Consider the following 24,663-nt stretch of genomic DNA (forward strand, 5'->3'; position numbering starts at 1 on the left):
ATTGAGATTACAAGTGCGTGTAATCATCATACTCAAATATCTACATTATGTATAGTTGCCAAGGTAATAGATATTAATATTGTCAGATTTAATACGTTATTCAAATATAATTTATATTTTAAATAAAAATTACACATAAAAATGTATTTTAGTAAGATTAGATTGGATTCAATATTGAATACGAGTATATGAGAGACTCATGGTGCATCATTGGTATAAATGTAAAATGCATAGAAAATAATAATCAAACTGAGTCAATTTGAAAAAGTTTTCCTTAAAGTAGTTTTGAGGGGAAGCTTAATATTTAGGCAAGAATTGTATAGTTGTCATGTTAACTAATTCTGTTATGAGCTATTTCATTAGCTGCTGTGTTTTTTTATTTTTAACAATGATTGATAATTACGACCATACCCTGTTTTGTCACCTCGGAGGTATTATACCCCAATGCTCAAGAATGTCCACGTTTTCACCAAATTTTGCACTCTTGAGTGCAAAATATGGTGAAAACGTGGAGGAACACTATACAGTATTGTATTTTATTAGATATTTAGTACTGTTATGATCGTTCACGATATAAAAAAATATTTTTTTTGTAATTATCGTAGGTGTAATATTTTTTTAAAGAAGACGAACTTGTAATGTTTAACTTAATAGAGACGAAAGCTGCGAACGCTTCGTTTCGTTCAAAATAAGGAATAAAAATATATGACTTAATTTAAAAATATGTTAAAAATTATAATAAAAATATAAGTAGATATTTGTAGGTATGATAACATACGCCGGTATGATAACATATGAATCAAAATACGAAGTGTGTTTTATAAATATTAACTCGGCCCAATTTTATATTCTTTATTTGATAGCTGTATAATTTAGTAGAAAATACATAATACATAATTTGATTCATGAAAGAAATGGGGATTTTAATTTGAATTGCATTTTAAGTACTTTAGTACTAAAGTAGTTAAAATACAAATAACAATCGTATTGTCATTCATAAATATAAAGATCTCATTTCTTTCATGAATCAAATGATGGTTTTTCCATTTCCATACAATTATTTTCCCAGGTACACATTTTTGATTAGATATAAATTGTTACATTATTCTAGTGATCTAAAAACCTATAGGAAATAGATTTTTTTTATTAATATTCACACACTGTCAGTTTTGTATTTTTTAGCTATATATAGGATAACATTATAAATTGTTAAATATATAGATAAAGAAATAAAATACATTTCTTTTCTAAGCTTATAATAAATGCCTATATAGCATTAATACACAGCTACATACGAATATTCATATACAGAATATACAAAATTATATTCACTTGCAAATGCATTTGATATGCATTTGCAGGAGAAGAAAACTGAACGAAATGTTAGGAAAGTGTTAAAACATATTCGATTATTATGATGAACAGTAGAAGCATGAAAGACGGAACTGCTGCTGCACTAGAGGCTGACCTCTTCATTGTGACCATAGGTGGACTGAATGACTCTACACTCTGGAGGAGCAGCGTATCCATTGCAGCGTAAGCCTCGTGAACAACACGCTGAAAATATAAATATAGTACATAACATTTATAGCAGCATGCTATGAATAGCGCCTTACTGGATTTAGAGTGCCGTCAATTTTTTATTTTATTTAGTAATCGTTTGATGCCAATATTTCGAAAGAACATAAATAATAATTAGTAAGTAATTAAAAATTCTTTCGCGGTCTACCGTATTAGGTTTATTATTGAAAATTGATGGATATAATTAAAGCAAACATGGAAGTGGTTAATCTTTTATGCACAATCATCAGTCAGAAGTATAAACTATTACATACAAAAATCTTTAATGTTGGGCTTAAATTAGATTCGAACTCCCAATCAACATCTTTTCGCTCTATGTTCGGGTAGTAAAGTTCACGATGCTCCCAATTATAGATATATTAAAATTCAATTGCAAAATTTAACTCAGGTTTGTTAAATAAAAGTTTATACCTAAAAAATAGTATTCATTAAAATTATTTACGTGGAATTATTTGTAGTCCTCGGTATAGTAGTCTTAAATTATCTCATAAATTAAACAGCCAAATACTACTCTATGAAGATATTTTATCTTTATGAAATATTTGTGGTGATGGCATTATTTTCATAATATGATAAGTGTAATATTAAGAATATATTTATTCATTTCTAATAGTCTATATATCAATTTGTCTTCTTATTCATATTAGCAGGGTAAGTTTTTCTTGGAATATAATATATATTATCAAGTTAAGTCAAGCGCAGGTAGATAATAGAATTACAAATGTCAGTCATCTGTCACAGTGCGTTCTATATATATATATATATATATATATATATATATATATCAATGTTGGCAGTGTACGGGATGACTAACTATAATCTTAACCTTAGAAGGTTGAGAAGAAAAGGAGTCGTGCTATTTGTCATTTATATTTTCTCAACTATAATTTTTAATATTGGTGCACAATTACCCACTCCCCCATATCAAAATACACGGCAGTAAATGATATATTTTATAGAAAGTAAAAAGTAAACTTCAAATTCCAAATTTATTTATGTATAAAAGAATGAGCAAAACCAGTTACATACTGACCTCTGTAATAAGTTTTGAATTATATGAATCTATTGGTCGAAACATCCTGATTGTGTATGTGTTGTCAATACCTAAATGTCCATCTACCCAGTCTTCTATACCACCAGCATATAACGCTGAAATTATACGAATACCCTTTTAATTAATACATTTTTTACTCTTTGATATACCTAATACAAAACTACTGATACTACTAAAACATTTAAGCATTCTAATTAATCATTTATAGCAAGCCTACCTAGCTATTATTTTATATATAAAAATATGTAGTTAATTAAATTAGCTAGAGCAGTCATGACAAAGATACAGCATGCGGGCCTCATCCGGCATCGCATATATATTTAAAAACCGTATATTATATACTATGTAATTAAATAAATAAAATGTTATAATAAATCAGTACATTTTTTATTTGAATATGGCCCTATTAAATTCTAAATTAATATATGGCACTCTGCAAAATTGAGTTTGTCACCTCTAATCTAGAGGATTTATTATCCTAAATTGTATATATCCGATTCTCATTTAACAGAAAAACCAACTTTCCTTTGAAAAAAATACGAAATGAGTCTTCGAAGTCAATAATATACAGGCTGGCAATGTATCAGCTCAGAATATATAAGAATCAGGCATAACTTAGCAGATTTATTATCAAAGATTGATTGGGGTAAGATACTATTAGATATGTGCTTTTAAGGTATATATAATAGTGTGTGACAATTTAGTGTGGTTTAGACATTCAAATGATATGTGAAGCAATTAAATTTTTAATTTAAAGTAAAGCTACTATATACTGTACTACTATATCTCACGTAAAAATTCTGATGTTTGCCCAGCTACATACGGTCGACCACTAATGCTGTATGCAGCGGCAGCTGCACGAGATGCTCGCTGTCTCTATCACATAGACAACGAAAAAGGAAATACTATTACAATTCCCGTCATTGTCGAACACCGGCTTGCAGAATAATTCTTAAGCATTAGAATTAAAACAAAACACGAAGGATTTAATACAAAGTCTGGGAAGTAAATGTACATTTTTAGACATATTCAATTCAATTCAATTCAATTTAATTTATTTACTGGAACATGTGTACATAATGGTCTTAAGATTATAATAGTTTCAAACATGCCCTGCCGTTTCCGGCGTGTAAAATCAAAAATCATATGCATACATATTAGACGCACAGACAACAAAGTGTATCCTATATGCCTATAAACATGAAATAAATGATAAGATAATTTAAGTATAGAAACTATCTTATATTCTATGATATGCTTACAATATAAATGAGTTTTATTAAAACTGATAAGAAAACATATTAACTATAAAACTACTTCGTTTATCTAATATAATTGGTTAATATATATTGTTATGTATTATATGTTACATCCTGTAAAATATAGACATTCCTTTTTTAGAACCAATGCCCCTGAAATTAATTCAGTACTTATACTTATTTTAATTCAATACTCAGTTAGTTGCATTAAAGACGTTTTTCCTATTATTATACAACAGCCTCGGTGGTTTAGTGGTTTAGCATATCGCTTTACTATCCGATAGTTGCGGGCTCGATTCCTCGCACAGTACAAATATTTCTTCATGAGTATAATTGTTTGTATCGGTGTGGGTGCTTTTTAACAAATAACAACTAATTCATCATTATTTTACTTTAATAATAGGCAGCAGACTAATTTCTAGATATTTTATACAACATCAATAAATACTTACATAAACGTGATCGAAAGCACGTTTTTTTCTTGTGTGTGAGTATGGATACATTACACCCTGTTTATGATAAAAAAAATAATTATTACTATCAAGTAAAGTATAATCGAACGAAACAAATTAAAATGGATTAACTATGAAAATTGGCATACGTCAACTAAACATTTCATAGAAATATGTAGATACGATCTTTTTGAGCAAGTACACAGAGGTAATAGGTTGATTACAAAGTGAGCCCCGCCTGCAGTTAATTAAAGTGTGTTAAACACATAACTCAAGAGATTAATCCACGCTACTGACACGATAATATTTTTTTATCTGGCAAAACAATAGATAATTTTAAAATAACATTCTTAACCCTTGAATATCAGATTAGAGAACTATGCAATAATGTGATATTATTACGAACGACTCCATAGTTATTTAGATTAGCTTTAGTAATTAATCATAGATATAATAGGTTTATAAAAAATATCAGTCAGTGTTATCCAGTTCCAAACTAAACAGATTTTGTACTACGAGTACTAGACAACGTTAAAAGACACAGTTAAATATTTTTATTACATAATGTATATATATGTAAAATTATTCAAATCAGTAACTACAAAATAAAGTCACATTCATAAATACTAACATTTGTAAATATTGAGCAAGAATGAAACCCGTGAATAAATGCAGCGGTATGTAATACCGCCAATAAATGTAGCACCAACTTCATATTTTTATATGAAGACTATATTTCTAATAAAAAATATTTTACTCTCAAAAATCATACTGTAAGCCTTCCATACTTTAAAAATAGAGTTATTAATAATACTACGATAACTATAAGATAGCTTTGGAATAAAATATCAAACATTCATCTATTCCTACAAAGCTTGTTAGAGTGTTTGTTGGTGTTCGATTGAATTTACTTCTTCCTCTGTGCTTTTTATTTTCTAGTCTAAATCTAGTTTCATAAATGTCTTAAATAGAATGCTAACTAACAAGAACTTCGCCTTCTTTGAATGCTAGGAAAGTGTAAAGTGGCGTTCGTTGCGTGTGAAGGAAATGCGTCAGTGCACGTGTTTCAGCTTCACTCAGCTGACGTGCGCCGGCATACAGTGCCCCGCAAGGATGCTCTGCTCGAAGTTCCTCAGCTGAATTATAAGTATAACATATATATAATAATAGTTAACATTATGTAAATATCCACTATTTATTTAGATATTAAAAATATTCATAATGACAAAATTTATCGTCATATATTTGGTTACAAAATTCATGTAAATACACTGTACTATTCAATGATGTATGTTGTTCGTATATTTAAAAAAAACACTGTTTATTTCTGAACGATAACTACAACATCTATTTATCCTCGGTTGAGTAATATCACAGATAACATAATATTACCTACATATTAATATCTTAACGAACAGGCAGGATTGTTTCTGAGGGAATATTACGTAATATTATGGACAAAAATAATGTTAATATTAGCAGTTATCCTTTCACAGTCTGTAAAAAATATTATATATCCTAGTTGCAGTCTAATGCAGCTATATAATATATTTATTATTTTATCTTTCTACCATAATCTAATCTTATATATACGCATACACATACGCATACTTAGTCAGCCATCAGTATTAGTCTTAATACTGATGGCTGACTAGGTATGCGTCAAGTAAAGACAAACTGTCTATCCGTAATCGGCTGTTAAATACCTCTAAATCCACTACACAAAGCTCTGCTGATAGTTGGCTTATATTTTTGCTAACATTTCCGATTTAGTATAAACATAGATATGGACATTAAACGTTTGTGAATATAAGGATATTTAATCAATATAATAAATGCTATAGTTGTAATATTTTTATGACCTTTATTTATATATTGCTCAGTTTGATTAGGTATATTTTTAAAAATAATTAATATTTCAGATAAGAAATTACCTGACGTAAGGGGCCAACAGCAGATAAACTCTAGCAAGTATTAGCTTATTGAATAAAAATTAATAAATACATATGGAATAAGAATAATATACCTTCACGGCTGTAATCCATATGGGGTAGTATCTTTAATTGAGTAATAAACACAAAGGTAATTTGTAGTTACGTTTGATATCTCTTGATGCCACATTGTCAAAGCAACCTATTGTTTGTGCCAATATTCTATATTTGAAATACCAAGAGATATAGAAGAGATATTTTCAATATTCTCAACGTCGTGGTGCACATAATAGCTAAGATGGTTCCTAAGAGAAATATACCCTTAGCTGTTATTTGATAATGACAACGGTTAAATCTTTTAATTACTCAAGTAATTTGCACATCACTATCGCTTACACACACATAATTAATTGTGTAAAAAATCATTAAACTTGATAGAAATGCGATATCAACTAAAAATTATTAATAGTCGAACAGACAAATATATTATATTAAGAATGCAGTAAAGCGAATTATTCCGTTTCAAAATTGTGACTTACTTAGGGATGTTAATGTAGATTCACAGACCAAGGTTACCTATATGATAAATATTTCGAATTGCGAATATATTTTTTTCAGAAATTAATAGTCAAAATATTTTTCGTTAAGCATTTTACATGCATTTAGTGCAAAGCTGGTAATTTGAAAATACAAACAGATATTTAAAACAGACAGTCAAATTTTATTTATTTGTATGTATAGATACTAATCATATACATTGTTGCGTTCAAGACATCTTTAATGCTTTTCTTTTTTAGAGATATAATCAGTAAATATTTATTAACCTATATTTCTCGATAAATAGGTACTTATATTATTATAATTATAATAAAATTGCGTCGCAAAATATGCATAAATGACTCACTATAATGACGTACTCTAGGTAATTTTTATAATCAAATATACTGATTAAGTATGTACAGTTTCCATTGTGCCGAAATAATGCAATCATTGATAACAACTTCAATTCATCAGGGAGACGACGGTACTCAACGAAATATAATAATCTAGCCAACCACCCCGGCTTCGCACGTGTGTACATGTGTTATACACACTCTTGAATCACTATCTATTAAAACCGCTTCAAAATTGGTTGCGTAGTTTTAGAGATTTAAGCATACATAGGGAAAGACAGCGACAGCGACTTTGTTTTATACTATGTAAAGATAAATAACCCTGGACAATAAACACAGCGCCATCTAGTCCCACGGTAAGCAGAAGCTGTGCTTGGGTACTACACAACGGATATAAATACTTACTTATAAATTAATTGCAAATAATTATTTTTTGTAAATACACATATAATATACTAATAAAACATCCAGACCAATACAAACAATCATACTCATTAATACAAAGATTGTACTGTGCTAGGAATCGAATTCGCGACCATCGGAAGTAAATCGGTGTGCTAAACAGCTTAGAAAGCAGTTGACAATGCCTCCGATATAGATATTTCATTAATAATAAATTTTATTTGTTTATTTAACAAAAGTTACATAGTTTTTGAACATGTACACTTATCAACAAACTGCTTGTCCGTTGGAGAGTACCTCATTTTTTAAAATTACTTTATCAGTCTAATACGTTTTACGAAAATTATACGGACGGAGGAGTAACTAAGGAGTAACGAAATATCGCACACTTATAGTTAATGTAGAGTAGTGCAACATGCTAACTAATACTTTACTAACGTTATATATAAAAAATTACAATATTCTTACTGATTGTTAAATTAATTATGGTCGAATTTCGACCACGGGGTAACCACTAGTAATTGTACATAGGCTATCTTTCATATAAAAACCGTAAACGCATTCGCAGGTAATGTCGACTTTGTCTGTCGTATATGAAATCTTGCTACTGTCGCTTCAAAACATTAGCTTACAGAACAAAAAAGGTTATAGTAGCAACTTACTAGGTATCCATTGGTACTCAAAATTCCTGTCGAGGTTAACCCCGTAACATGGCTGCGTAGTGCATCTTAGTCCGTAAGATTCACAAGCCCTACAGGACTCGCGGCCCGTGCATGTCTCCCAAGATTGACGTAAATTCTTCGACCACTCACGCCTCTGAAGTATATTTACAAAACATACTAAACAAATCTACCTAATAGCGAAGATAGCAAACATGACACAAATAAATCAATAATTGAATTTACAGGAAAAGGTAATTTTGCAGATTTTATTTAAATAAACAATCTAATTCCAACAAAAAATTGATTAGTGTGGATTTTTAATTTATCAATGAAAATACCTAATAATTTTATTAATACGAAAATGTGTCTGTCTGACTGTCTGTTATCTTTTCATGTCTAAACGGATGCACAGATCTCAATAAAATGTGGCATGCAGATAGAATCTATAGAGTATATAGCCTATTTTATCTCCGAAGAGCAGACGAAGCCATGACCAATAGATAGCAATTTATACAGATGATTAGAGAGATGTATATTAAAATATTAAATCATTACTTAATCTTGTACCGTTAACTTGTGCTGTTAGCTGGTTACAACAATATCTTGATGTAGTTTTTTTTAAAAAAGAATTCTAGTAATTTCTTATCTATTCTATTATTTGTAGTTAGATTTGGTTAATAATTCCTCAACCGACTTCAAAAAAGAAGGATAGTTCCAAATTTGGCTGCAATTTTTGTGTGTGTGTAACACACACAAAAATAAGATTTTTTATCTATGTCAACCGATTTTGAATTGTTTTTTGTTTGTGTGTACTGTCTGCTTTCATAATACTGATTGATCAAGTTGGTCAGTGGATTTTTAATACATGTGATTGAAATCGTTTTTTCGTGGCCTGAATGCGGTATTATGTACAGAAAAGTATCCGTATCAGAGTACATACTTGTGGAAAAGTAATAGAATAGTCATAACCATCTGGGTTAAAAACCGGTATAACCCAAAACCGATACATTGTAAGCAAATCGGTATGAGATTCACTGCGCTCTATGAGTTGGTACAGCGCGTACATAGCAGCCGCTACGGCATGGTGGTCCCGGCCCTGGATACCTATAACATAAAATAACTTAATATAATACAGATATTTATTTAAATAAATCGAATATTAACTATTTCCTGTGACTGCGTCTGCTTTTTATAAATAAATTAGTATACGACGGTACTAGTTATAAAATGGTAACAAACAGTCAGATATTAGCATTTTGTTGTTTACGAGTTGATACACATTATTTCGTTTACACAAACGTTCCCTGTGTTACCTGTCCATATTATTTTTTAGGATAAAAGATAGCCTATGTCCGTCCGTTTTGTAATAAAAAGGTACCAAACAAACAAACTCACACACACTCGCTGCAAGATGGCGCTGAAGTAGCAAATTGTCGTTAATTTTTTTTTATAAAAAATGTTTGTTTTTAAATAATAAATGTATCGTATGTCCTCGTTGTCGTATGTCGTATCTAATACCTTCAAGAATATGTGTACAAAATTTCATGCTGATCGGTTCAGTAGTTTTTGTGTGAAAGCGTAACAAACATCCCTATTTTCACATTTATGATATTAGTAAGTGTGCATGACGGGTTCGGGTGTATTGACTACGCAATATTCTAATAAAATATACTAACTTATTTTTAACTTTTTTATAATGCGAGTGACTGGGTGTAGAGGCGAGTGACATAGGTCATCTATCACTATTATAGTAATCACAAAAATGAAATTTTAATTTGAGGATTTCAAATACTAATAACAAAGTAATTATAATAGCGAAAATAAATAATTGAAACTAACAATACCTGCTACTATCATTACAGTTTGTTTAGCAGAAACAATCTGGCCACTACTAGGATCGTCGACCATCATCATATATATAGGATTTTCCATGGCGGTAAAATTTCCATCAGTAATATCAACCCATTTAGCTACCGGACTATTTTCAGCCCACTGTTTTAACTGTGATACTATCTATATAAGAATATAATCATGTCAATTATATCGGATATTTACATCGATAAATCTAATTGTAATCACATATTTATAACTGCTCAGATCCATGATTAGGTTTAGGTGGGCCAGGGGTACACACATAGGCGACTTTATACATTGTGTACCAATATAATACAGAGATAGTTTTGTATAAAACTGCCTGTCTCGCCTATTTCTGGCGCAGAACTGTCAAGCGGAAGTTGGCTTTCAACACCTGCGTAAGTCCTGCGGGTTAGGAGCGCCATCTGCACTGCATCTAGTTTTATTAATATTTCTGGCAAACAACTTGCTTAAGCTGTATAAATAAATTTATATGTACAATACTATTACATTATTATTACTCGTACCATAATCATATAGACTACATAAGATCTTTTCTTGTCGTATACCATATCCTCTACATTGTTAAATATTGTTAAATAGATATAGGTACTTATAGGTATCAGTAACAAATTTAGCATTATCGAAATCTTGATATCAAATATTGTTGTCAAAATAACAATTCTCGTAAACAAAATGAATAATCTAAATTTAGATCAATATATCGCATTGTTTACAATAATTACAGAAACCTTTTAACCCTTAATGGGATTTCGGATTATTAGGTTTGGTGTCATGATCCATATTACGAGCTATCTCAAATTATTATGTAGTGTATTAAATTACATCTTAGTATATGGAACACTTATATTATTATAGTCACATAATTATTCGTCTAGAAATTTATTATAACTTGAATTAAGAGAGAAAAAGGAAATTGATATTCTAAAAAGAATATTATATTATTCTGAATAGAAGATTAAATTCGTTTAAGACGTGTAGGTTCTAAACAATACGGAAAGTTTAATGTGTAGACATATTATACGATTTTATCATTATTATTAAAGTCTTTATAGAGAAATAAATATTACTATAGTTACCTCGGGTAACGTTCGAGGTGAATTAAAATTTAGCGGTCGTAATTTAATCATATTGCAAGTAGGTCGACGCTTATCCCTTAATTTATCTTTTAATGTTTTTACTGTAATAGATTCTACAGGTGTCATGACAGATAGCATATTTTTATTAATAATTGTTGAGTTGTCCATTTGTACTTCTTCATAAATATATGGATAGATTTCAGTCTCACCTTCTGTGAGGTTTTTAGAGTCAAGTACACTCTCGATCACGCCTAATCCTGTTGACATACGTTCTTTTTCAGATATAGAATCTCCTAAATTTTTCTCATCATAGTTATTTCCAGAATCTAGATAAAATTTTTTAATACTACTTTCTGTGTCATCTTCATTGTAAAACATCATATTGTAAGATGCATCGTAATATTTTTCTTGTGACTGAAGTTTTATGTTGTTATTTATTTCGTTTCTCTTCATGTCTTCAAAATATGTATTTATTTTTGTAGGCGTCTCAATATCTTCTGCGATTGCTACATCGATAGATGTTCGATGAGGGGCATATTCTTGCACAAACGAACTTCGAGTTAAAAAAGCGAGGTCAGTTTTTGAGTTAATCTCTTCTTTACGAAATCTGCTAAATTCTTCAGGATGTTTGCTTCTAGTCAGTAATGTCATGTCTGAGAGATGTGATGTCCGTGTTGGTATAAAGGCTGTATTATGAAGATTCTGTTGAAAATGTACAACATCGTATGAACATTGACTAAGTAAATATTTCAAATTGTTTTATGTACTAAACTACTTATTGTAGATTATGGTTCAAATCTGCTTTCAGGAGAAGGCTAAACTATGAGAAGTGGGATTGGACCGGTCATTAAACCAGGATACTCTCTCAGAGGTAGGTCAACTTGTCACATGTCGGACACCAAGTGATGGGTACCGACATCGGTGTAGGTTAAGGCGAAGGTGAGTCGTCAATTTTGACCACTTAACTGGTAAGGCATTGCCTAATCAGGATCAATATAGAGATTGGTTGAGGCCTGAGTGGAAGATCTTTGATCAACAGAGGAACACTAATTAGGCTATATAACAAAATAAGTACTTACATATCCATCGACTAGAGGAGGAGTTACAGGCATAACTGTAACTCGTCGTGTAAAAGCAACTGGTGCTATGGGAGCATATTGTCGAGCAACAAGTGTCTCAGTGCGAGTTAAAAATTGAGGGCTGGCCGGAGGACTCTCGTCACGAAGTGAATGCCGACCTGGGTTAGGCTTCACTAAAATACATATACATCAAATTTCGAATAAAAAATAGTATGTAACTTCGTCATATTTCTTACAGGGTAGGCAGAAAGAAGAGCCTACCAAAGGCCACTGTAATATAATAGTATACCTATATAATAGTAGACCTCTAATTTCATTAATTTTATTATATTTTATAGCCAGTCCCGAAGTATAAGCTGATCGTGTGACGTCTTGACTACACCCTTGGTTGATACAAGATCTATCCAATATTATGGATCGGGGGGAATTGTTAGTAACGTGAACTAACTACCCCATCCCTAGTAATGTACCAAGTTAGGTTGTCCTCCACGCCGTTACTCCTGGAAACGATCGTGTTCAATGCGTTGTACATATGTCACGATGGGCCAATCATAGCTAAAAAAATATATAATGGGTCATTCAGAGAGTGATTTATATCATGCTACGTACTTTTTGGCAATATTGGATGACCGATGATTGGAGCTGGTGCTAGAAATACTTCTCCGTCTACGCGCGACACGGGCAATGTCGTCGGTGGGACAAATCTAGTATAGTCTCGAGATGTTTCAACTACTATTGGTAATGATGTAGTTGGTGGTGGCAACATGGCCCCGCCAATTATTATTTTTTCTACACTCTTCGTTACTGGTTGAATGTTAATTGCTATAATTTGTTTTGTATTCGATGTAGTTAGATCGTCGTCTAAAACTTTCACAAGAAATTCTTGTGTATTTTCTTCATTTGCTCGCCAACGTGTATAATCCATGGGAGTCCTTTTTCGACGAAAAACTGGAACAAAAAATTAATCAGTAACAACAGCGTATACTACATATTTACGAACATCTGATATAATATATTACATTTACTATATAATAACGAATTTCTACTCTCTAAGTGTTCACTTAGTCTATGTGGTGACAGAGAATGTATGTAAATTAACACTACTTTCTTCAGTCGTTTCCAAAATCAAAACAAAATTCTAATTCAAAACATTGAAATGTAGGCTTGTACAGAGGTGACACTTTCAACAAATTCTGCATTTACCATATAATGTCCTCTTTGATAAATTATACTTGTGGGAATAGGAAATCATTGTCCACGCACAATTATTAAAAATGTAAAACACAATGATCATATACAATCACTTACATGAAACGGGACATATGGAATCCGAATCATATTCAGTAAAATTAATTGATTGTATACCAGTAACTAAATCTATAAAAAATAGTATTACGAAAATTATACAACTAATAGTCATGTTAACAAAACATTAATATTCTCACATTTTGACAACAGATGATAAGTGGGTTGACAATGAGAATATTTCTTTCAGTGCTTAGAGTATTTAACAACCAGTTATTATGGAAATATAAAGAAGTATAAATTTTATTGAATTAAGTGTTAGCAATATGGGTGACTACTCTATGGGTGTAACACAATGAATATTTGTGATCTCGCACATGCTAATTGTAGCAGAATTAAATAAAACAATATAAAGTAAAGAAGTATAAAATTAGGCTTTGTTTACATTTTGTTATATTTTTTTGTACGACCAAGTTATACTTATAGTGTTTTCTATCGATATTCAATAAAATTATATAGGTATATTTATAGCAGTAGGTTGCAAAGATTTTTAGGGATTGAACATGATTTAATAAGAAAAAGCTACCTTTTTTTTACGTGGGGAAAATCTTTCATGGCGACCCGGCCGTCGCAGGGGTTGGACTGTGAGACTCCTATTCACTAAAAACCCCACGATTTTCTCCTCGCCGCCATAGTGCCAGGGTCACGGGATCGAGCTGGCAATCAACCGCAACCCCAGCGGCGGTTGCCCGCAAGCGGGCCCTTTTCAACGCGTGGGGCCCTTTTCAACGCAACTCTTCCCAGTTGCCCCACCTCCGCCCACCGTGGGGAAGACGCACCTGAATACGGGATGTGCCTCCCCCCCATATCGGCTCCTATTGTGTGAGCGGCAGACTTGAACCCCTGAGACTGCCGCTCACACAGAGCCGCGCCCGCTCCGCACGTGTCTCTACAAGAGTAGAGTCATAGCAGGAGCGGGCCACCGACGCGACGCTTAACGGCCGGAATGGGCCCCACCTGGGCTCATTGTCCCAGCCTGCGCCGCCCCCCTTCGCCGAACTATCGGCCGACATCATCATCTGCTTCTTCCTTATCCCATTTACTTGGGGTCGGCGTAATATGTTTTACGCTTCCATTCATCCCTGTTCGCAGTCATCGCGTTATTTACTTCCTTTCTTACCATATCATCTTTCACACAGTCCATCCATCTCTTTTTCGGCCTTCCTCTGCCCATATAAACATCCACATTCATTTGTAACATCTTTCTTAAAATATTATCCTCGTTCCTACGCATTACATGTCCATACCATGATAGACGATTACTCTTCAACCTCTCTGATACCGGTGCCACTTTCATACTTCCTCTAATGTATTCATTCTTTATCTTATCCATTCTTGTCACACCACACATCCACCTCAACATTCTCATTTCAGTTGCATGCAGTCGTCTTTCATCCGTCGCCTTTACGGGCCAGCACTCTGATCCATACAAGACAGCAGGCCGGATCATGGTCTTGTAAATTTTCCCCTTAAGCTTAAGAGGAACACGCGAGTCACACGTCGTTGCCGTAACCTGCCGCCACTTCATCCATCCTGCGTTAATTCTATGCTTTATGGCCCTGTCTAATTCACCATTGCTTTGGAGGAGAGAACCTAGATACCGGAAATCGGAGCAAATCGGTAATGGAGCTCCATTTAGTGATATGGCTGCAGAGCCGGAAAGACCGCCAAAATCACAAAACATGTATTCCGTTTTGGAAACACTAATTTTTAAGCCCCCGCTTTCCAGCTTTTGCTGCCACATCGCCAATCTACTCTGTATCACAGCCCCTTCCTCACCAACGAGCACAATGTCATCTGCAAATAGCATGCACCAGGGTGCCTCTTCTTGTATCTCCGACGTCAAGGCATCCATTATCAACAAAAAGAGGTACGGGCTTAAAGCCGATCCCTGATGCAAGCCTACAGCCACACTGAACTCGCTGGTGTTTCCAGCGGCCGACCGCACATAGGTTGACTGTACATAGCACAAAATTAACTCCACATACTTCACTGGCACCCTCTATCTTTCAAGGCCCACCACAAAACCGGTTGGGGTACTTTATCGTACGCCTTTTCCAGGTCGACAAACACCATGTGCAAGTTCTTGTGAACGCAGTGACGCAGTGAAAATATGGCATCTGTGGTACTTCGGCCTGGCATAAATCCAAACTGGTTTTGGGTGATATCCGTCTCTTCACGCAATCGCTTCTCTATCACTTTCTCCCATACTTTCATACTGTGCGACATTAGCTTTATTCCCCGATAATTATTGCAATCCTGTACATCACCCTTATTCTTAAAAATGGGCACTAGTGAGCTATTGCACCATTCCTCAGGGATCGCCACTTCTTGCAATAATTTATTAAAGAATAAAGCCAGCCACCTGCAGCCATCATCTCCTAATAATTTCCATACTTCTACTGGTATACCATCTGGCCCGACTGCTTTCCCATTCTTCATACTTTTCACTGCTTTTCTTACTTCATCCATACTAATCTCATTCACTACACCAATGTTTACTGAGACATCTTTTAGAGCATCATCCCACACATTTTCTTCATTCATAAGTTTATTGAAATATCCCTTCCAACGTGCTTTTATGTCATCATCTTTCAACAAAATTTGTCCTGTATCATCTTTTATACATTTTACATGCTTCATATCTTTCGCTCTTTCTTCTCTCATTTTGGTTATCCGGTATAGTTCTTTTTGGCCACTAGGGTCATCAAGTGACCTATATATTTTATCTAGGGCTCTTGTTCTGGCTATTGCAACTACTTTTTTTGCTTCCTTTTTAAATTTTTTATACATTATCATTTTCTCTTCTTTCAGCCGTTCATTCTCTGTAGGTACCTTTTGCCAATCTTTGAAAGCATTATTCTTTTCTTTTAATATTTTTTGTACTTCTTCACTCCACCACCATGTATCCTTATCTATTATACACTTTCCCTTACTTTCTCCAAAGACCTGCTTTGCTACCATTCTTATACAATGTGCTATTTCATCCCAACATTCATTTACTGTTTTTCCTTTCATGTCTTTCATACTAATCATTTTATCTACAACTTCTTTCTTGAATCTGCTTGCATACTCGTTTTTTTCTATCATTCGCCATTTAGTTCTAGGTGGGGGGCATTTCCTATTTTTATTTATCTGTACTTTAATTTTTATTTCTATTAGTAATAGTCTGTGTTGTGTAACTAGATCTTCCCCCGGCAGCACTTTACAGTCTTTCACAGTCCATAACTTGTTTCTTCTCGTCAGGAAAAAGTCTATTTGTGTCGCATACTGGCCACTTTTATAGGTGATAAGGTGTTCCTCTTTCTTCTTAAACCAAGTGTTTATTATAGCTAGGTCAAATGCGGAAGCAGTTTCCAATAAAGTTTCGCTGTCCTCGTTTCGGTTGCCAATTGCCCTCCCCCATGAACCCTATCATAGTTTACATTTTGCACGCCTACATGTCCATTAAAATCACCCCCAACATATAGCTCTTCACTTTCTGGGTTACTTATCATCAAGCCATCAAAATCTTCCCAAAACTTTGCTTTTACATCGTCATCACTTCCTGTCTGAGGAGCATACACACTAATGACATTCAGAATCATGCTCTCGACTATCACTTTCACAGCTATTATTCTATCACTTATCCTTTTTATATCTGTCACACAATTTTTCAGTTCATTATCTAGCACTATTCCAACCCCATTCCGTTTTCCATCATTTCCTATGTAGTAAAACTTATATCCTTCCCCAATCTCTTTAGTTTTCGCTCCTTTCCATTTAGTCTCCTGTACACACGCCACATTTATTCTTCGCCTCTTTAATACCTCCGCTAGCTCTCTTCCTCTTCCAGTCATTGAACCTACATTCCAACTAACACACCTCATACATACTTCTATTATTTTTTGGACTTGCTTCTTACGTTGCACCCGCCCGTTGTGGTGCAACAACCCTTTTCCATTTCTCGCTGTGGCCGGGTGCTGCTCCTGCGCGTCGCCTCGGGGGTACGCCCTAGTCCGATCATCAATTCTTTCACTCAAATTCATATTACGAGAGAATGATTTTGGCTTCAGTTTTTTTTTTTTGACCGGCCGCCTGCCTGATGTCAACCCTCCTTGGGAATAGTAGGATGCAAGTTATTATACCTGCTATCTCGGGTTATTATTCTTTTCTTGATCTTCCCCGGTAGCCTCACCTCACAGTATTCTTCCAGGAGGGCTTATTTGGTTTAAAATCGGAGTTTTCCTTCTCCTATTTGAACTACCAACCAAGGTTGACGAGGTCCAACTCCCCGGGCATAAGAGCTTTGTTTATAGTGGCGGCCCTAATTCGCCACTGCCATCCGACATCATGGAGTTTTATTTTTCAAGTTTTAGTATTTATTTATCAAGGTATATCCCGCCATGGGCTCCCCAGCACCTCTCCGACAGACCGCTGCATTGTCCGCGACTGCTTATTTGTTATTCGCAGCTAACCTCCATATCTGAAGGCCGTTCGCTATCCGCAACCTGCGACGCGTGTGGTGGCAATGAGCTTTGCCCCTGGAAATCTTCCCCAGAACCACACTACTATCGGCTATCGGCGACTATCGGCCGACATAGTTGCAATATTCCGAAGGAACTACTACTATCCCGCCCAAGTCGTACCAGAACCATTATTATTCATTTATAGCACTAAATCATGCGGATTCAGCTGAATATGAAGTGAAATTATTCCTAATAATTATTTAAGAATTTAGTTTTTGCATTATATTTGGCATTGCATTTAAATGGTCGGGAGCCGAAGAACCAAACTAGTGTCGAGTCCATTTTCTAGAAATCTGTACAGGAACAATACAACACCTAATTGTGTAATTGGGTGTTGTATTATGGTATATCCATTACATCATCCAGAGCTATAATAACAAATCCCGAGATTCGGATGAAGAAAACAGCCTGTATTAACAGGAGGGAGTACAATAATTTAATCATATATTGAATAATAAATTTAAAACATGAAGCCTGTCCTCAGTTACAAATTATTTTGAATAGAACCAAAACATTATAAGTACGATTATTAATTCCAGTCAGTAAAATGACAAGTGCAACTGTCACTGATACAAAAAAGGGTGACCCGCTACAATAGTGATGTTCGGCAATCAATAGACTTAGACATTTAGTCACGCTTTATTTTATTAGGTATCAAAACCTTTTTTTTTATTTTTAATATTTAATACATATCGTATCAAACAATACGATTTTAGAAATATGGACTAAGGTCCATATATTATAATTTCTCACTATAACATTATTACAAAAGCTGGGAAAAAATGTAAAAAGAGATTCAGAGAAATTAATACTAGAATTTTTATTTACATAAAGGCAAATTGATATTGTATAAAAAAAATGTAATCTCGACTAAGATTTAATTGTAAAAACTCCATTCTACCACATCACTGTTTATATGGGACTAAAAACCTGCAACACTGGAAATGTCATTTTACTGACTGGAATTAATAATCTTACTTTAGTTCTTATCGTAACATACTGTCCACACATGGTAACACAGGTGAAGAGAGGAGTGAAGTGTAAGAAGATTCATTCATACTTAGAGATTTTTTTTTCTTCTTTATGGCTTGGCACGTCTGTGCATTTGCCAATATACAAAATTTGGGAAACAGTAGTTCAGGTAAAGGAAATTTTGGACGATAGGTTTAAAGGATCAGGTAAGTTGACAATAGGATTAATTATAAGGATTAGACTAAGGTACTACACTATACATATTAATTATATACAATATGTCATTATACTTATATAAGACCTTAATATATTAACAGACAACTATTTACATATGATATATTTATATATAGGCAGTCAGTTTTATATTTACAATTTTATATTATTACTACTTAGAAAAATCGAAATACTTTTATACACATCAATATCATTAAGATATAATAAAATTGGAATTGATGTAGGTAAAGGAATTCGGTGAGATAGGAGATCATTAAAAAGGTAGGAATGATCATACAGAGGACAACTGAAAATGATATGGTTCAAGTCACCCACTTCTGTACCACAGCTACATATATCATTATCTACAATTTTTAGCTTAGCTAGATGTGCAGGAGAGCATACATGCCCCAATCTCATTCTAATTATTGACGTAGTCTCGCTTTTGTTCAAATTAATTTTGAAGAACCAAGGTTTAAACTGAATAGTTGGTTGAATGTTAAAATAATGTCGCGCCTTATTCCGACAGCTATTAGACCAAAATTCACTCCAAGCATTATGTAGATATAATCCTGGGAGAGCAGCCAGATCATGACAATAATTTTTATATGGAACAATATCACCGCATCCAATTGCCTCGTTCGCTAAGCGATCTGCTATCTCATTCCCATGTATGCCAGTATGTCCTGGAATCCACGTAAGCGAGACAGAGAACCCCCTCGAGTTACATAACTGCAGCAATTTTCTGATTTCTATGATAATAGGATAATTAATATTTGATTTAAATGGAAATTTTTGAAGAGCCAACAGTGCACTTCTGGAATCAGTACACACTATTGTTTGCTGAAGTTTCATAATTAATATATATTCGAGAGCTTTGTAAATACCAAAACATTCACCAGTAAATACAGATGTTTCTGGAGGAAGTTTTATTTTTTGGACTATTTTATATTTTGAATGGTAAACTCCGATCCCAACACATCCAGTTGGATGATGTTTAGATGCATCACAAAAAATTCGGTGCTAATTCCGCCTTTTCTTGTCTACAGTTGAGTTAAATTCTATATTTGAGTCGTGATTTTTATGAATATTATGGTCAAAAATTATACTTGGTTCAAGAATTAATGATTCATAATTCGTACAGAAGATGGGAAAATATTGTGAACGATGAGTAGGAGATGTAAGAGATGAAAATTTCTGGAAGCTCTTTATAATACAAGGAATAGATTTATGGCGCCAGTATTCAGAATTATTAATATAATTAGATAATAATTTTAATTTACTAAATAGGGGATGAGTAGTACATTGTGTACTGCGAAATAAAAATTTATCAGAAAGATATTGACGTCTTAAATACAATGGCGGATCTGAGCATTCCACTTGCAATGCATTTATAGGGCTTGATCGCATAGCCCTAGTTACAATTCGTAAAGCCTTTGATTGTATGCCATCCAGTTTTTTAAGACCAGCTGAGCTACCCGGCTCTAGTAGAAATGTGCCGTAATCCAATATACTTCTAATAATGGCGTTATATAACAGTTTGAGTGAACACGGATGAGCGCCCCACCAAGTTCCAGACAAACATCGAAGAATATTTAATAATCGTTCACATCTTAAAGTAATGTATTCGCAATGGGGAAGTCCACTTAGTTTTGAATCTAGTATTACTCCTAAAAATTTGCTTTGACTTTTTACAGGTAAAAGACAATTATTATAATATATAGAAATAGGAGGAGGCATACGCATTCTGGAGAACAAAACTGCATTGCTTTTGTTAAGTGACAACTGCAATGCATTCTGATCAAACCAAAGCTTTAGATATTTTAATGCAGATGTCAAATTCAAACAGAATTTTTGAACAGATTTGTCTATGGCATAAAAAAGCAGATCGTCTGCATATTGTAAAATAAAAACATTATTATTCATATTACTTAAAACAGCCTTTTCTAAATCATAAGTGTATAGGTTGTATAATAAGGGGCTAAGAACTGAACCTTGTGGGAGTCCTTTCCATACTACTCTAGATGAGATTCCAGTGTCATCAGAATTTATAATAATAGTTCTTTCAGTAAGAATATTAATTATAAAAGTTGACAGTCTAACTGGAATATGTAATATATCAAGTTTCTGTTTAAGTATTGGCAAAGAAACATTATCATAAGCAGATTCTATGTCTAAAAAGGTTGCAAGTACAGAGTCATTTCTGGAAAAGGCTAAACGAATATCCGTTATAAACAAACTTAAACTATCAAGAGTACATTTCCCTCTTCTAAAGCCATATTGACTATCTGATAAATAGTGGTTACTTTCAATATACCATTCCAGACGGTTTTGATCAGATGTTCTGACAGTTTAAGCAGAACTGAAGATAGCGCTAAAGGACGGTAGGAAGCAATGTCAGATGGAGTTTTGTCAGGTTTTAGAATGGGGATTATATTTTGAGTCTTCCATAAAGCAGGAATATTACCAGATATCATAATTGAGTTAATGATATCTAAGAAATAGGAGAGAGATGTACTATCTAAGTGTGAAAAAAAAGAATATGGTATTCCATCTTCTCCAGGTGCAGAATCTTTAACTTTTGTAAGTACTCCCTTAAGCTCTGGTAACGAAAATGGAGCATTTAATTTAGAGAAATTATCTATATCAGAGGTAATTACAACTTTATCCAACAAAACTTTTTCAGGAACTGAGGGAGGGGCTAACTTGTCTAGGAAACATTCAACCATATGAGGAGGAAGTACATTTGATTTAGAATCGTGGAATGCACTTCTAAATCTTCTTATATTATTCCAGACTATAGATGCATTCACATTGGGAGAAATAGATGAACAGAATTTCTTCCAACCTGTTAATTTCTTATCCCTTAACAATTTACGGGTAGTTCTGGATATATTACAGAAGATTTCAAAGTTTTCCAATGTAGAGTGTAAATTGTATTGTTTTTCAGCATTTTTTCTTTTCCTAATAGCTTCAGTACATTCACTGTCCCACCATGGTGGTGAAGGTATTGTATTCTTAGAAGAAGATTTTTTAGGAAAAACTTCATTAGCAGCCTGTATTAATACTTCAGTGAATGCATTAGAGCAAATGGTTTCAGTGCCTTGAGTAATAATAGGCAGTGATGAGATTTTAGATGCAATGACGTTATTGAAAGTATCCCAATCAGCATTATTTAGCTTATATTTCATTCTTGGTTCATATTTTGGTAGTGGTTTATCAATAAAAGGAAAAGAAATAATAAGAGGAAAATGATCACTTCCAAATGACAGTGACAAGGGGCACCAAGTAAGGGATGTTGCAAGAGTAGGTGAACAGATGGAAAGATCAGGAACACTATTTCCTTCATTAGGTGGAGTACGACGTGTAGGTTGGCCAGTATTTAATACACACAGGTTAAGGGTATCTAATATTTCTAAAACTTGGTGGCCATATGAATTGTTTGTTGTACTACCCCAGGACTGATGTTGTGAATTTAAATCTCCTAGTATTAATAAAGGTTTGGGAAGGGCAGAAAGAATATTATTAAGTTCATTAAAAATAGAAGTTGATGGATGAGGTATATATAAAGATACATAACAAATGTTGTTAACTTGGACAGCTAATATGGAAAAATTACTGCTATGATCAATAGGTATATGTGAATAAGGAACTAAATGTCGGACGAGTATAGTAGATATGGGTTTCAGCCATGTCTCCTGAAGGGCACAAATAAAAGATTTATTTTTATTTAAAATATGAAATAATTCACTTTTTTTATTAATAATACTACGACAGTTCCACTGGAGAACTTTGGCCAATGGAGCCATTGTTGTTGAAGATTTGAAGAAGAGCACTAAATAGAGAAGCAGCGTTGGACGGTACAATAGAATTAGACTCAGTCAGTAATTTAATTAAAGCCATGATTAATTCTGTAAATTGATTTGGTAAATTCTGATCAGCTACAGATTTATAACCGCAGCCATCTGCAGGAGTAGGAGGATTATAATCTTTTATTAATTGCTTATGCATGTTTACATCATAACCATGTGATAATTTTGGAGATTGACGGGGTTTTTGTACAATGGTTTTTTTATATGATCTATTGATTATATTAGAAGATAGAGTATTTTGGGGTTTAGTATTATTTAAATGTTCCGCAGTTATGATAGAAGAATTAGTTTTAACTGTGTCAGCATATGATTTTGTTACAGGACCATGCAATTTGCTGGCTTCTGCATAAGATATACAGCTTTTAGCCATAGTTTCTTTTATTGCTTTTTGTCTCCATAGTTCCGGGCAGTTTTTACTGTTAGCTTGATGATCACCACGACATAGACAGCAGCAGAAGTCTTCTTGCTGCGTACAGTTTTCACCTGAATGTCCTTTACTACATTTATAGCACCGTGGTGTAGAACGGCATTGATCCTTAACATGACCATATCGACAACAGTTATAACATTGTATTGTTGGGTATATGTAAATATCTACAGGTAATGAGTTGTAACACATAAATACACGTTTAGGAAGTATTTGACCATCAAAAGTTATAATAACAGTTTCTGTGTCAACAAATATGGATTCACCATTAATAATATTCTTACGTCTAATCCTTCTAACTTTAAGTATTTCTCCACAGCCAAGTGGGACAGAAATGTTACTTATTATCTCTTCAGGGGACCAGTTTGAGGGAACACCCTTAATAATTCCTATTCTAGTAAGATTAAAAGAGGGGACAAATGCTTTATAGTTCTGTTGTTTTAAACGGTCGCAGTCAATGAAGGAATTGGCATCAATAAAATTAGAGAATGACAAAGCTAGTCTATTCCTACCAATTTTTTTCAAACTACCATTAATAACATTTTTATAAGCACAATTTTTTGAGAGGCGACCAAAGGCAATTGGGTGTACAGTAATTCTGTCATCCGGCGAAGACTGCTCCTTTTGGATATGGACTACATAAGGTGCCGCATCACCTGATTGATAATAAAGCCTAGCTACTGATGGTCGTAACTGACTTGAACCAGCATTATCCATTTTATCCTCATTATTTGCACATGTCACAGGAGGTTGCTCGACCTTATTCTCATTATCCTCTATATTTGTACATGTATTAGAAGAAGGTTGATCACCTTCATTTACAACAGCGCATTGACAAGTGTTCTCTTGATTTTTAGAGTTTCCTTTAGAACCGCGATTTCTTCTTCGCTTTTTGTTACAGTGTTTACACACACATGAGTAGCAGATATACGTTTTCGTTTAATTTTCAAATTCTCCACTAGGGTAAAAGAGCAATCAGTATCCATGGAATCATTTTCATTATTGCTAATAGTTACGTGGAGGCCCACCTGAGGGCCTGTGCCCCCAGGATCCTCAGGAGGGTCCATATATAAATTAAATAATTATGACTTACCTATGT

At 33.6% G+C, this 24,663-nt stretch overlaps 1 protein-coding gene and 1 pseudogene across 2 annotated transcripts; both read right to left on the bottom strand.

The window, feature by feature from the left end:
* Positions 1–885: 885 nt before the first annotated feature.
* LOC131842553 (uncharacterized) lies at positions 886–13,698 on the bottom strand. Of its 2 annotated transcripts, XM_059191124.1 has the most exons (12): positions 13,576–13,698; positions 12,877–13,215; positions 12,268–12,440; positions 11,189–11,890; positions 10,079–10,247; positions 9,175–9,338; positions 8,235–8,388; positions 5,331–5,482; positions 4,347–4,403; positions 3,427–3,511; positions 2,615–2,730; positions 886–1,557 (listed from the first exon to the last, which is right to left on the bottom strand). In XM_059191124.1, exons 1-12 carry the CDS (start codon positions 13,685–13,687, stop codon positions 1,384–1,386), a joined length of 2,397 nt encoding a protein of 798 aa, XP_059047107.1. In that variant the 5' UTR covers positions 13,688–13,698; the 3' UTR covers positions 886–1,383. The 2 variants fall into 2 exon arrangements, with proteins under 2 accessions (XP_059047107.1, XP_059047108.1); XM_059191125.1 differs by lacking the exons at positions 886–1,557; positions 2,615–2,730; positions 3,427–3,511 and adding an exon at positions 3,518–3,633.
* A 1,863-nt stretch (positions 13,699–15,561) lies between these two features.
* LOC131842624 (uncharacterized) lies at positions 15,562–17,600 on the bottom strand (annotated as a pseudogene).
* Positions 17,601–24,663: the final 7,063 nt, after the last annotated feature.

The sequence above is a fragment of the Achroia grisella genome, unplaced genomic scaffold (genome assembly GCF_030625045.1).
Source record: "Achroia grisella isolate CSIRO2021 unplaced genomic scaffold, CSIRO_AGI_Agris_v1 utg241, whole genome shotgun sequence".
Taxonomy (NCBI): Eukaryota; Metazoa; Arthropoda; class Insecta; order Lepidoptera; family Pyralidae; genus Achroia; species Achroia grisella.

Excerpts from the sequence above, each read along its gene's own strand:
- LOC131842553 (XM_059191124.1), bottom strand. The coding sequence starts at position 13,687 with ATGACTATTAGTTGTATAATTTTCGTAATACTATTTTTTATAGATTTA. Across the intron at positions 10,248-11,188 it reads CACCTCGAACGTTACCCGAG|ATAGTATCACAGTTAAAACA; the intron begins GTAACTATAGTA and ends ATTCTTATATAG. Across the intron at positions 3,512-4,346 it reads GTGCTTTCGATCACGTTTAT|AGACAGCGAGCATCTCGTGC; the intron begins GTAAGTATTTAT and ends TCTATGTGATAG.